General features: G+C 44.3%; 1 protein-coding gene across 5 annotated transcripts in view; it reads right to left on the bottom strand.

Annotated features, from left to right (window-relative positions):
• Positions 1–1,766: 1,766 nt before the first annotated feature.
• Positions 1,767–13,787, bottom strand: part of GIT2 (GIT ArfGAP 2) — a gene marked incomplete at its 3' end in the record, with an annotated part of 46,093 nt that continues 34,072 nt past the window's right edge. For 2 of the 5 annotated variants that reach the window (XM_079717894.1, XM_079717896.1), the window contains 6 exons: positions 12,641–12,889; positions 10,918–11,007; positions 6,851–6,933; positions 6,044–6,232; positions 2,579–2,642; positions 1,767–2,042 (listed from right to left, as the gene is read on the bottom strand). In XM_079717894.1, coding sequence (XP_079574020.1) covers positions 1,830–2,042; positions 2,579–2,642; positions 6,044–6,232; positions 6,851–6,933; positions 10,918–11,007; positions 12,641–12,889 — 888 coding nt within the window. The remainder of the gene's footprint in view (positions 2,043–2,578; positions 2,643–6,043; positions 6,233–6,850; positions 6,934–10,917; positions 11,008–12,640; positions 12,890–13,787) is intronic. The other 3 variants (XM_079717895.1, XM_079717897.1, XM_079717898.1) reach the window with 2 other exon arrangements.

The raw sequence follows: 13,787 nt of genomic DNA, 5'->3' as shown, positions 1-13,787 counted from the left end.
TTTGATTATTTTGACTTTTTCACGTGTGTGAACGAGCACTATGGGACAGAAAAGATGGGTGAAACAAGGACTAACAGCAACTGATCACAGGGTACGGTGGCCACGCTACAGGTAAGGCTCAGAGGCTAAACCAGGGGAGACCAGGGAAGCCAGGCCCTCACACTACACAGCAGAGCTGTGAGCTGGCAGCCTAGAGGCCGAAGCTCACCCACACGTGTGCCATGAACACTTTTAGATGAGTGGCGAACATTTACAAGTGGAGAGACGGCACAAAAAATATCTGGTGTCTCCTGACAAATCAAAGCTCCAGCAACCCCAGGCCCACTTTTCCACATGGCAGCCTGAGTGGAGCCAGGGAGCTGCTGTGACCACTGATGTGCTACGGACTCCCCCACTGTCCCCTGCCCTGGGCACCTGGCTCGCTTCACTCACCAATGTCAGTACCACTTGGCCCCTCTGGTCTAGGTCAGGGTCTGAGCCACACCCACACAAAACTGCGGTAACAAGCAGGAAGGAATAGGCTTTAGCTTTTAGAACAACAAAGCTCTTCTTAGTAACTTAAAAGGCTCAGTTGAGATTAACTTAATCTCGGTATGTTCCAGAATTTACACCTGCATGCTTTCATAGTTTTGGGATAGTGGGGAGTCAGCGAGAGCATACCAGGGAATTCTTGAAAGGTGATGTCTAAAGATTTTTTTTTTTGATGTGGACCATTTTTTTTCAAGTCTTTACTGAATTTGTTACAGTATCACTTCTGTTTTGTTTTTTTAGCCATGAGGCATGTAGAATCTCAGCTCCCCAACCAGGGATCGAACCCACACCCCCTGCATTGGAAGTCCCTTGAAAGGTGATGTCTAATTGTGAAGTACCAGGGAGATGATGGAAGAGAAGCGAACTCAGGTGATTGTACACATCTTACCTCATAAGAAGTCCTTAAAGGTGGCGAGATATGCGAAGCAGATCGTGTGGGAAGGCTGTAGGCGGCTAGAGGAGTAAGGGGAGCAGATCATTGCTCCTGTCACCGTTTATGGCAGTGCTATCTGAATGGGGAGGGACAAAATTAGTTACGGCTCGTGGGACTGAGGCTCCGCAGAGTGTGCATGATAACACAGCCAAGGGACACACGACAGGGAGCATGAGTGCTTATCGGATGCCATGGAGACTTCAGGATGATAGTAAAATAGAAATAGACAGAAGATAGGATCGAAAAATTAGATGACAGAACATCTAATATGATAGAACAGTCAAAAGAAATTGAACACTTCATTGTTTCCTTCCAAGAGAGATTGTTACACTATTTTTAGAAAGTGGCGAAGTCCTTTCTCTAACATGCCTGCTTGGAGATACCCCAAACTTAGAGATTCTGCAGTAGAGGCTGGAAAATCTGCTTATTGCACAATACTTGATAGGGAACAGACAATGTTGATTTTTTTTTTAACCCAACTCTCTCCAGAGAATGTTTCAGTAAAACTCTCACTTATAGTTTTAGCCATAGGCAAGGAGTCTGAAGGGATGGAAAAGTTCTAAAATACTTTAAACAATGAAGATCTGCTTTTGGATATCTATGATCATTAACTCGACGGTCATGGACAGCACAACAGCACGTCAGAAGGTAAACTGGCAAACAGGCACAAATAAGGCAAGTGGGTTAAATTAATAGTTGAAAATTTGTTAGAAAACATGCAAAAATAATACTGAGTTTTCTTTTAAAAAGTTTTAAATTTTCATTAAACGTTTGTTTCTGTAAAAATCGGAAGAGTTCCATGTCTAAATTTGGAACCGGACTTAGAAAAGCCTCAAAAACAGAAGGGCCGGGCCAGCCCTGCCATTCAGTTGTTGTTCTCTTTGGTAGTGATGGTGACCAGCTGTTTGGCGGCCTTGGCGATGTCGTACGCACACTGGATGACCTGCTGCGTGACCAGCTGGATGTCCGTGGGCGGGACCGTGTCGCCTGGGAGGGTCTTCTTGCACTCCGACTGGAGTCGGTAGGCACTGGATGTCAGTAAGCGGAGGGAAGTCCTCACCATGTCGGACCTGGGTTTCTAAACAGAAAAACACAGGCATTCGCCATGAACTGCAGGGTGGATGTATCCGAGAGCAGGGACAAGCATTCCTCAGAAAACAACTCAAGCTATTCCACAGTGAACAGCAGTTTTGTCCAGCACTTTTTCACTGAGGGTGCTTGGAACATTGCAGGCTTGGCAACCCACAGTGTGGCGGATGCTGAAGGGCTCTGTCTCAAAGGTCAAAGTGCGTGCAGTGTATTTAGTAGTATGCATTTAGTAGCGCTATACGGAAGTGGTTTTTGAAAAATATTAATCCACTTGGGTGAAATATTCCAGATAAAATTTCATTGTATTAATGCTTTACCTTTCAGCATTTGGCTTGTACATTCTTGTCTTATTAAACCCAAATCAATACTCATGTAGCACAAAAAATATTTCAAAGCCCTATATGGCTATTTGCATATTCAAAACTTTCTGTGCTACAAAAAGATTAATATAATGTAAAGGTCATAAAGAAATTTCTTACAGTTCATTAAAAGGGATCTGAACCAAGTTAGTAGGGAGTGACTTACTTTGGGGAATAATGCTGCCATTTCTGTAACAGCTACGTGTATCCTCTCTGAGCAGGGAATATAACTGCAAGAATATTGAAGAAGTTATTCAAAGACATTGAAAATAATTCAGAGAGAGAATACTCGGCTAAGAACAGGTCCCATTTACATTCCCGTAACAAAGGGGTTGAGGCCATGGCCAACCTGCTGTGGATCCCACATCAACAGGAGGCGCTCTGTGATAAAGCAGGGGCCCCATCCTTTCTTGAAAGTTCATTCCATCAGACAAAAACAGTCTCCAGGTATGAATGTAGGCAACGTCCACTACCAGCTAGGTGGAGCCACAGAACAGTTAGTCTGTAAAGATATCTACACCTCCTCAAGGTGGTCATTCAAATTAAGACTGCCTACATTTTAATTAAATCATTGCATCTCAAGAAACTGGTTTGAATTATACCAAAATGCCTTCCAATTGGGAATTCCCGACTTTTACCTTTATGAGCAGTTAGAAACATACACCATGTAATAATAAAAACACCAATGCATAGGAATTATTTAACTTGCAAATGTGAAGGGGCAACAACCCATCTGGTGACAAAGACCCTCAAAAAAAGGCAATGTCCACAGCAACCACTGTATCAGCTACAAATATTTCTTGAGCATTAACTGAGATCCACACCTAAGAGTTTTATGTTTTGCTGGTTATGGTTTTCATTTTGACCCAGAAATATAATTCACCCTTTCCTCCTGCTACATAGAGGAGACATTTTTCCTAAGGACATCTCTCAAAAACTCACTCATTACGACATATTTTAGGAAGTCCTCAATAAGCCACGAAAGAAAGCACATGCAGATTAATGACAAAGTCCTCCTCCTTCTCTACCAGAGGGAGTCCATGTTCACAACTTATCTTTCCTTGAAAAGGCTTTTGTGCATAATATGTAGTAATCCCTGGGCTGTGTAATTGTGTGTAAGAGAGAAAGACAGAAACAGAGACAGGCAGGGAGTGAGGCTAGAGGCTGAGGGGATGGGACCAGGCTGAGGGAAGGTCAGGGGCTGTGGGGAGCTTGCTCAGCCCAGGGGACCAGGACTAAGCCTGACCGTGCCTGCATGGGCTACTGGTGCACTTAGGACGAGCATAAGCAATGGATATCGAGAGGAGAAAACAAGAGAAAAAGGCCTGGGTTTAATTCGTATAATGCAAGATTATAAATGAAACTGTCGGGACTTCCCTTGTGGTGCAGTGGTTAAGAATTCGTCTGCCAATGCAGGGGACACGGGTTCGCGCCCTGGTCCGGGAAGATCCCACATGCCGTGGACCAACTAAGCCTGCGTGCCACAACTACTGAGCCTGTGCTCTAGAGCCCGTGCGCCACAACTACTGAAGCCCGTGCACTCTAGGGCCCGTGCTCCGCAACAGGAGAAGCCACTGCAATGAGAGGCCCGCACACCTCGACGAAGAGCGGTAGCCCCCGCTCGCCGCAACTAGAGAAAGCCCACGCGCAGCAACGAAGACCCAATGCAGCCAAAAAAAAGACAAAGTGTCTCAGATATGCAAGGAACCAGAGATTTTAAAAGAACACTGAACAATTTATAAAATATAAATTCTCTAGACCAATTCTAGTTTAAACCAAAAGAGTGAGTTGATGATTAAAAATCTCTGCATCATTCTCTCATGGTTCTTACAGAAAACAGATCATGACATACATTGAATGGATTTGTATATCTTAAAAAAAAAAAAAGAAACTTCCCAAATTGTACCAAGCACAACATATTGTGATCTTTTTTTTTTTTTTTTTTTTTTTTTTTTTGCATTACGTGGGCTTCTCACTGCTGTGGCCTCTCCCATTGCAGAGCACAGGCTCTGGACGCGCAGGCCCAGTAGCCATGGCTCACGGGCCTAGCCGCTCCGCGGCATGTGGGATCCTCCCAGACCGGGGCACGAACCCGCGTCCCCTGCATCGGCAGGCGGACTCTCAACCACTGCGCCACCAGGGAAGCCCCATATTGTGATCTTTGAAGCCAGAAACAGCTAGCTCCAGGGCAGATATTTATATTTTTGACAACCAACAAAGAGAGAAACTTAATGTAAGCATAGTTTTTGGTTGCTGTTTGAAATATGAGCAAGGCACTTCTGAGCTGGGGGAAATGAGAAGTGAAGCATGTTGTTCAATGGTGGGAGAGCCCCAGGGAAGGAGTTCACCCTGTTATCACGGTGCCTTGATACATTTGAGGTGTGAAACGTTTTGCTTTATGTAATGTGGTAATGAAGTTACCTGTTGCCAAGGCTGTGGTGCTGAGCAGAGGAACTCCACACCTGTAGCGTGAGGCAGGAAGGGCGTGTGATAAAGAGGATGTCCGGGGGTGGGGGGCAGATAAACAGCTATATAATTTTCGTGGAAGGAGGCTGAGAAATTAGGCAGGTTCCTCTTTTTCTCTGAGGAGCCTCCAGCAGTCCATCCATGAAGACTAGCTCTGCTCCTTCAGTGAACACTGACCATTCCTCTCCTACTGAGTGGGAAATAGTGACACTGGGAGAAGTCTGAGCCATACAGCAAAACGGAAAAGGGTAGAAAGTGGGGAGGTGAGCATGGCAGTGCGAGGGACACGGAGAATGCAAAAGACACTGGTGCATCTTTTCATAGAAGAGAACAGGAAAAAGAAGAAGCAGTACTGTGTTCCTTGAACAACTTTTGTTCATGCAAAGGCATGGAGAGAAGTTCTTCACTGAAGCCCTAAACTTTGCTGACCTAATGAAAAAAATGAGATTGTTCTTGGGTTTTGATCAAATTTTGCCACTTTCATAAACTCAGTGGGATGATGTTAAATGTGTCATGACTGTGTCTGGAGCAGGCCAGCCGCGTGAGACTAGGATACCACCTGCAACAGCTAACAACTTACCAGAGAACAGAGGGGTGAGTTAGAACGAGAGCCGGACCCTTCTCTGCAGTAAGAAATAACTCTGCAAGATATGGTTCTGCCCAGAGTGAGCAGACTCTTCATTCAGGAGCAGAGAATGATTTGGGTGACAATTAGATCAACTTTTCTAAAAACCACTTGCTTCTTAGACGTGCACATGCACGAGGGAAAAAGGTAAGAAATCAGGTTCATTTCAGGATACCTTCTATGGCAGATTTCTCCCCAGCTAAGGGGGCCACAGACAGCAGTGTGGCCAGGAGAATGTGTTGCCAGTTTTGAGGTAGCTTCTTTCACCTCAAGAACTGGGAATGTCACTACCCCAAATACGCCGCAATTCTATCTCTAGAGGCAGCTATATTCAGAGCACTTCATAAGAAGATGAAAGATTAAAACTACTACATAAAAAAAAGACAAATTTGTTTTTAAGCCTGTTACATAAACCTGAAATTTTCAACAACTTTTGAAGTGAGCATATTAAAAAAAAATCCCCGTCTATAAGGGAGCAGCAGCATCTCTTCCAGAGCATGTGCACACGTTCTGCCAGGCCGGATATTCAAGCCCCCTTACCTGTCGTGTTTATTTTCTTGGGCTGCTCTTAAGAGCTCCTGTATGTTTTTAGTGATCTGTTCAGTCTTCCGGATGACATCTTCGGTGCTGGGGAAGGCGGGGCTCGGGGCCGTGTGGGGCTCTGCCACATCTGGGCCTGAGCCATCACCTTGCCACACTGTACTTCTTTGCCTTCCCTTCCTGCTTGACCTGTGAGCATTGAAGAAGTGGTTAAATGTGACAGGTACTGATCAGCTGCCTCTCTGCTTCTAGGAGCCACTGCATGTGCATGTGCCGAAGGCATGAGTGGGCTGCTTTTGTGGTTTCCTTTATCCTGTCTGGCAGGAGACTCAGGGTAAGGCTGGTTCATCAGCAGGCAGCCACAGTTCATAGGGAGGCTGTTTCATTCTACCACGGGGGTGGACAATGATGACCCTCGTAGGAAGGCTAAAGATGGGGAAAGGGAGGGAACAACCGGAACAGGGAGGGTGTGTGGTTATGAAGCCACCCTAATCGAGCCAATTCCTTGGGATGCAAATGCAGGATGTAACCTAACGCTGACTCGAAAATGAAATGGAGAACTGACTTTAAGCACATTACAGAGACTCAGAGATGAGTCTAACCTGCTGGTAAAAGGAAAAAAGGTCCCTGTGGCAATAATGTGAGATGGGAAGAGGTGTGAACTATGAACTTATGCCTTAATATCTGAGGACCTTATGGGTCTGAAAACAGAGAAGCGGGTGCAGGTGGTGAAGTGTGCCTCCTGACCACGCTGCTCGGCCTCTGGTTGAAGAGCCCAGCCCCAGGGCATTCTTCCTGCACATGTACCCCAAGTCATCCAGGTCCCTGTCATTGGGAGTGTTGTCATAGTCACTTTCAGGTGTGCTGTTCTGCTTCTCCAGCCTGGATGCCTACAAGAGAAAAGGCGACCCCATTAGTTGAGAGCACCAGACACTTCTTGGGTGCCTTCTCAGGAATTGTTACCTGTCAGGCTACGTGGCCTTCATGCCCCAGATCTCATCTGGGACGGGGGCCGATGCTTTATTAAAAATTTAGGAACAGGGAATTCCCTGGTGGTCCAGTGGTTAGGAGACGGTGCTTTCACTGTCCGGGGCCCGGGTTTGATCTCTGGTCAGGGAACTATGATCCTGCAAGCCGCATGGCGCGGCCAGAAAATAAAAAAAAAAAATTTTTTTAAAATTTAGTAACAGATGAATAGTGGATCCAGAAACGGTTTCTTTCCTTCTCTGCCCCATTTTCTTCTTTGCTTCTTAGCTGCTCCATACACAGATCCCTGGTACAAACTAACAGACATGCAAGGCAACGCTTACGTTTAGCTCTCTGAGGAGTATGGAGTTTAACTATAATATAATGGGGCCCATTTAAGAAGCAAATGGGTCCTCACATATATCCATAGATGTCAGCACTGGGAGTTGCCTGCAGATTAGCTAGTCTAATACCAGATGGGAAAAGGAAGGGCCAAAAGAGCTGGGGGTCACCCCCAAGGCCAAAGAGTCAGTAGAAAACCTGGACTAAGAACCTGGGCTTCCTGTCCCCAGCTACCTCCAATACCCCACACCTGGGGCCCTGAGGACCACCACTCTCACAACACAGCTCTCCAAGGACTATCCTCAGAGACGGCTTGTGTGAGCCACACAAGGAAACCAGAAATCACTCATTCATTGCCACACATTGTTTGTGAACCAAAATGGATTAACCCGGTGTGACACTTGGTTTCCAACCCCTTTCACCTGTCTCCCCAAACATCTATCTCTTAAAACATAAAGATACGGTGCAACAAAAATGGGACACAGGAACCCTCCAACTGTTTTGAGCAAATGGCAGCACTGCTAAGGACAGGGCCTTCTGGGGTGATAACATTTGAAGGGGACCACATTCCTTTGAAGGGGACTATGTTAGTTCTGGAGTATTTAATACAAAGGATCTCCCCTCAGTATTTATTTTACCCATAGTGCTTGGGAATTTCTTCATTTGAACAGAAATCAGTGGAAGCTGATTTAAAACCTAAATTGATTACCAATTGCAAAAGACAAATATGAGCTACTTCTAGCTCTGTAACTTGAATTTAATCCAAGTTAATCAAAACATGTGCCTAAGGAATTTTATTGTTGCTGCAATAAAATGTGGCTAAAGATATAGAGCCTGTAAATTCAGAGCCCTGTTTAAACATACAGAGACCCTGTAGCTTCACTCAAATGAATGGCTCCCCTAGAGTGAGTCAGTTAAGTAAGTCTCCATAAAGTTTAATTATTTGCTCCTTCCTGATAATGCTGCTTGGCCCTCTGAAGGCCCTATGTGGGCGGGTGGGCAGGCAGGCAGGCAGACAGGCAGGCGGGCAGGCGGGCGGGCAGCCCTGAGATGGGGAAAGCCTCCTTATTCACACCACGTGTTGCTTACTATCCCCATGACCCCTCTCTGTCCTCTCCCAGGGAGAACACTCTTTCTCTGTCTGCTGAGGTCTTTCATGTTTCCCCCAAATGCTCTACTTGGTCCCAGCCACTTAATGTAAGACACTTGCACTGGGCTCCTAAAGTTCAATACGAGTTCGTACTGAAACCACTCAAATACATCTGGCAAATGACTGAAAATGTTGGCCTGCAGCTATAAAGAGAGTCTGTAAAGCTAAGTTCTGTAAAAACCACTATAACATTTAAGATCCCCTTTGTTTGTATCTCCTACCAGCAAGCAGTTCTGCTTCACTTGCTGCTTTTGGTTTGGCTTTATGGATCAATCAGTGAGTTACTGGCTACTGGCTATCTACATGGAAGACCAAAGGCAGGCAGGGAACAGTGAAACCAGGCTCTTGCAGAGATGATCTCAAAAAACAGAACAAAACAAAAAACAAAAGACAAAACAAAACAAAACAAAAAAATATCTTCTTACCTTTCACAGTGAATGTCTGACTAATAAATTTCTTTTCCTTTAGTTTTTATATATACATACACACACAGAGATGAGTGTGTGTTTGTGTGTGTACATGCACATACACAGCATAAAATGGAACGTAAAAACTTTGCATTTAAATAATTATTCTGGGACATTTGTCCAGAGCTGCTCCGGTGGTAAAAGCTAGAAAACGGAATTAAACCCAGAAAAATCCCACCCTTTTATAATGGACCTTTTTGCCTTCCTTGATGTAAATTTGATAATTACAAATCAAATGCATTACCTCCACAATGATCAAAAGTACCAAGTTTCATTGAAACATTTTAGAAGAGTAATGACTCATATATCTAATAAAAGTACTCAGGAAATGTTTCTCAAATACAGAAAACAACGTACAACAATAACCACCCAGGAAATCCGTTACTTACATTAAATCCTTCATCATTATCAACAAAAGCATATTTCAGGATTTCAAATTAGTCAGCATTAATTTTATGAAAATTATTATAAACATGCAGAACTAAGGTCTACTAGTTAAAAGTGCTGCTCTCTCAAAGCTGTTAATAGAAAAGTTACCTTATAGCTGGTGCTGGTTCAGTTTATTTAACAGATTGGTAGTTTTCTCTGCATACAGACATGCCATAAAAGCCTAACCTCACGATGAAGCTGTCAGGAGCAATGAGCATCACCCGTTTAAATGGCTGGTATAAAACGCTGTCTCAGTAAGCAGTCCTTGCAATAATTCTCAAAACTACCAAAAAATTTTTAAAAACTTTCACAGTGGACAAAAAGAGGTTTACTTGACTCTTAGCAACAACATTTCAAGTAAGATTTTCTATTTAACTGCCCCTTACTTTAACTGAAATACTGTAATATAAACACTGCAGTTCAATTTCAGAACTGCTCAGAAGATAGTAGCGTATGTCAAGAGGTTTTTTTTAATAGATTACCTCAAAAGTGCAGAAAAGAACCCCCAGGGCCTCCACGAGCCATAAGGCACTGGCAGTGGGCAAGATTCTCCATCGTTCCTGCCGACGTGGAGGGAACGGACAAAGGGCAGTGCAAACCCCCCTGGTCTGTAAAGGTGGTCCCTCACCCACACCCACCTTCCCTGCTCTCACTTTAGCCACACTGCCCTTCCAGTAAAAAACAAAAGAGCCAGGACCTGAACGCAGGTCTGCAAAGCCTGTGCTCTGTCATGACTTTCCCAGCTTGCTGCCATGTACTCTTCATGCATTAAACTGTTTTTTAAACTGACAGTGCCTTTGGGAGCAGGGAGGTCACTTAAGTCCCCAGGACCCTTTAACTGACTTTCCAAAAGGCTGGGTGTGGACAAGGTGCTTGATAAATACTTGCTGCCTGGCTACTCTAAAAGGAGCTTACCTGTATCATGTGCTGTTACTGGGAATGTAAATTATACGTCGGCAAGCTGGACTTGACCAAAGATCAAAGTGAACAGCTTCGTACTAACAGGTGCCTACACCTCCAGTGCTGCCATGTGTTGCTATCCGGATGCAGAACGCAGGGACTGCAAAACCTTGGTTTGTCAAGTAAGGTGCTGAGGTAAAATATGTCAAGAGGTAATAAAAAATAAAGAGCACGATGTCTTAGTGTTTCCGTTAGTCCAAATACACTAGTTCTCTGAACAAATTTGGGCAGATTTGCCCTATTATAATATTTAGCCAGCAGCCAGCTAATTTTCTGATTGTTTAAAAAGACAGAATGCTCAGAATCAGTGTTACAGGGTGAACTGCAGACTGTGTTAAATGTCACGTGAGACTGAGCAATGTGGAGTTCGAGGAGATGGAGGCCGCCTCCTGCAGACATGCATGCGTGTGTGAGTGCTGAGAGCTGAGACACCAGGAGGGAAGCGCGGCCTCATGCAGGACAGAGAGCAGTTAGCGGAGGGAGGGAGGGCTGGGAGAAGCACAGAGCGCCAGGAGCGCTGCCCCTCCTCCAGAGAGCAGAGCATTCAGCGTGTACTTAACCCTTCGGGCGCTCTCGTCCCTCGACCAGGAAAGTGTGGAGGGGAAGGAAGGCAGAGACGAAGAGGAGGTCACAAGCGCACTCCTCCCAATCTGGAAGGGGAAAAAGAAACACACTCGGGAAAACACAAAACAAACAAAAAACCCCACCTCCTACCCTGGCTTCAGCCCAGGTTTCCCAGAAAAGTATCCTAAAAAGCAACTCACTACACACATGAGATCAGTGCTGAAACTTCCATGCTAGCCAATGACAGCTCCCTAGAGATGTTTAATCCCTTAGTGAAACGCCTCTCGGAAATTACTTGGAATTTATAAGGCTACTTTTCTATGAGGGAAAGACAATACCTAGCATAATTTGTCAAATTTGCCAATGTTTCTTTTTTTTTTTTTAATAGATAGCCTTAAACAAATATTTGTTTTTTAACCAGGACAGATGATATGAAATGAAAAACTATACAGATGATTTAAAGTTGGTATACACTATCAATCTGCTCCTTAGTACAGATATAGAACTTTTACAATAATAAGACGTTCTTACATTTTAAATGTTTCTAAAATAAAAAAGTACACTGTGAAAACTAACAAAGTGGCTTTTCCTAAATTTTGTTTTCAGTTATACAAAAATAAGATTCTTAACTTAGTTCAATGGCATTCCCATTACACCAAATGTATCAAATCAATTGCTTTAGAATGTTCAGCCCAAACAACTTAAAAAGTTGAAGTAGTAGACTCCCAGTTACAATATAACAACACTGTAATTTTACCATATTAAAGCTTGACAAAATTAAACTAGGGCTTAATTTCCTAGACCATATCCTTTACTTTCTATTTACTCTGAGAATTTTTTTGGAAATTCCTGTAAGAGTGGACTGAAGAATGACTCTGACATTCAAAAAGATAAATATTACTCTTTGAGAAAACATCACATAGGTTCAAAATGCCTGCAACATTTTGTCAAAACATAGGTTTTTTAAAACAAATTAATCCCCAAGAAATATAATATTTGAAACCCTCACAACACAGTAGTTATTCCACTGTAAAACAGGAGCATTAGTAGCCTGTTACAGAATACGATCTTTGGAATGTAACGCTTGTAAGGTCGATATAGAATTCTTACATCTCATTCTTATAAAGTGAAAAAGCAACACTTTCTCCACGCAGGGAGGAGGATGCAGCTAAGCAGGCACACTGACCACAGGTGCAGGGGCTGCAGAGGCCCAGAGGCTTCCAGACCTGGCGTGCATGCCCAGGCCACAGACGCCACCCGCTCCACTGGGAGGAGCAGAGGCGGCGCCTTGACGTCTCAGGGCTCCTGTGCGTAAGGGGGCGCATGTCCGTCTACCTCGAAGAAGACGGTACTCACTGCCGCCGGTAACCTTTATAATTTGCTTTTGTTTTTGGAAATAGGGAAGGAAGCTTGTTACCAAAAAAGTTCCAATAGTGGCTGGCTGGGAAAGATATTATGGGTACGGGGGAGAAAAAGGGGAGAGGGGCTGAGCAAGAGCCAGAATCCCCAGGGTCGTTGGAAAACTTTCGGCCAGTGGCCCTGAGTGCTTGTGGGAACACCGCAAGCACCTGTCGACATGTTAATACAGCAAACACAAGGACGACTCTTGTAGCCCAATTTGGCAAAGCAGAGACTGGGGATCTGCAGGTTCAGAAGAGGGAAGGCAGGAGTCAGGCTGGACAGAGAGTGAAAAGCAGAAGCGCCAGTGGTGTTACTTACGTGCGCAGGGAAAGGCTGGAGTCTCGTCCTGCTCTCCTCGGGGTGGTTCACTTCTCCCATTGGGAGATAGGGTTTCTGACCTGATCCCGTCTCGTACATGGACATGGGCCTACTGCCCCGGGCAGATGGACGTCTCTTTAAAGAAGAGTGGTTGGAAGTGTCTGTGTACTCAGAATCAGTTTGCACCTGATATATATTGGTTGTGGCCTGTTTCCTGAGGTTCGAATTTTCACTCTGGAGTGTTTGAAGCTGAAAGACATGTTTGGCAGTGGGACTATGTTTTTCTATAGCAAGCAGAAAAAGCAAACACCAAGTAAACGCATACAACTACCAGCTTTAACAATAAGAACAGTAACAGCTCGCTGGGTTGAAAGTCAAAGGCAACTACAAACCAAAACTCTTTCTTCTAGAATGAGTGAAATGCAATCAACTCACTTTGTCACTTAAGCGAATTAAATAGCTAATTTCTGAATGTGAAAAAGTTGCAGTTTGGACTTTTTAAAAGCAAACTGTCTAACCACGTAAAAATTGGTCATGGTGGGCCTGGGAAATGTTTGCAGGCAAGCTGCACTCTGGATTATTCTAAGGCTGTTTCAAGCAAGAGTTTGAGATCATTAAGACATCACTTAGGTAACTTGCTTTTCAAATGAGCCCTGAGCAATTTGCAAATGCCAAAAATGTCAGCAGACACCATGGAAGCAGCACAAAGATAACTAGAGTTGCTTTGCAAAGCAAGAAAGACAGTGAAATTCAGCTTACGAAAAATCAGATGAGCTACTGCTTCCCAAAAAGCCAACAAGAAAAAATAAGATCAACAAGTTTTTATTACATAATACTCTTTAAAATTCCAAACAATTTAGCAGTTTTTTAAAAAGAGAGGGAACCAGATCTTGGTTAAGTTTGCTATATTAACATATCACGAAGAAAACCGGAGACCTATTGAACTATCAACATCTTCATCTGAACGCTCCACGTAGTGCGCGCTGCCCTCTGGTGATCGGTCATCTTTCAGCCAGGGCCGGAATACCTGGCCTCTCTCTCCTTTGGCTCTGCCGCCCAAAAATGCGACCGTGGTGGTGTCAGCTTTAAACACTCTAATCTGCCTGGCACCACCCCGTTTGAGTTAGAGGCTGTCACTTGGAGACCC

This window comes from Hyperoodon ampullatus (genome assembly GCF_949752795.1).
Source record: "Hyperoodon ampullatus genome assembly, chromosome: 13".
Taxonomy (NCBI): Eukaryota; Metazoa; Chordata; class Mammalia; order Artiodactyla; family Ziphiidae; genus Hyperoodon; species Hyperoodon ampullatus.
The sequence above is the reverse complement of the archived record's forward strand: the minus strand, read 5'-3'. Positions and strand labels throughout refer to the sequence as shown.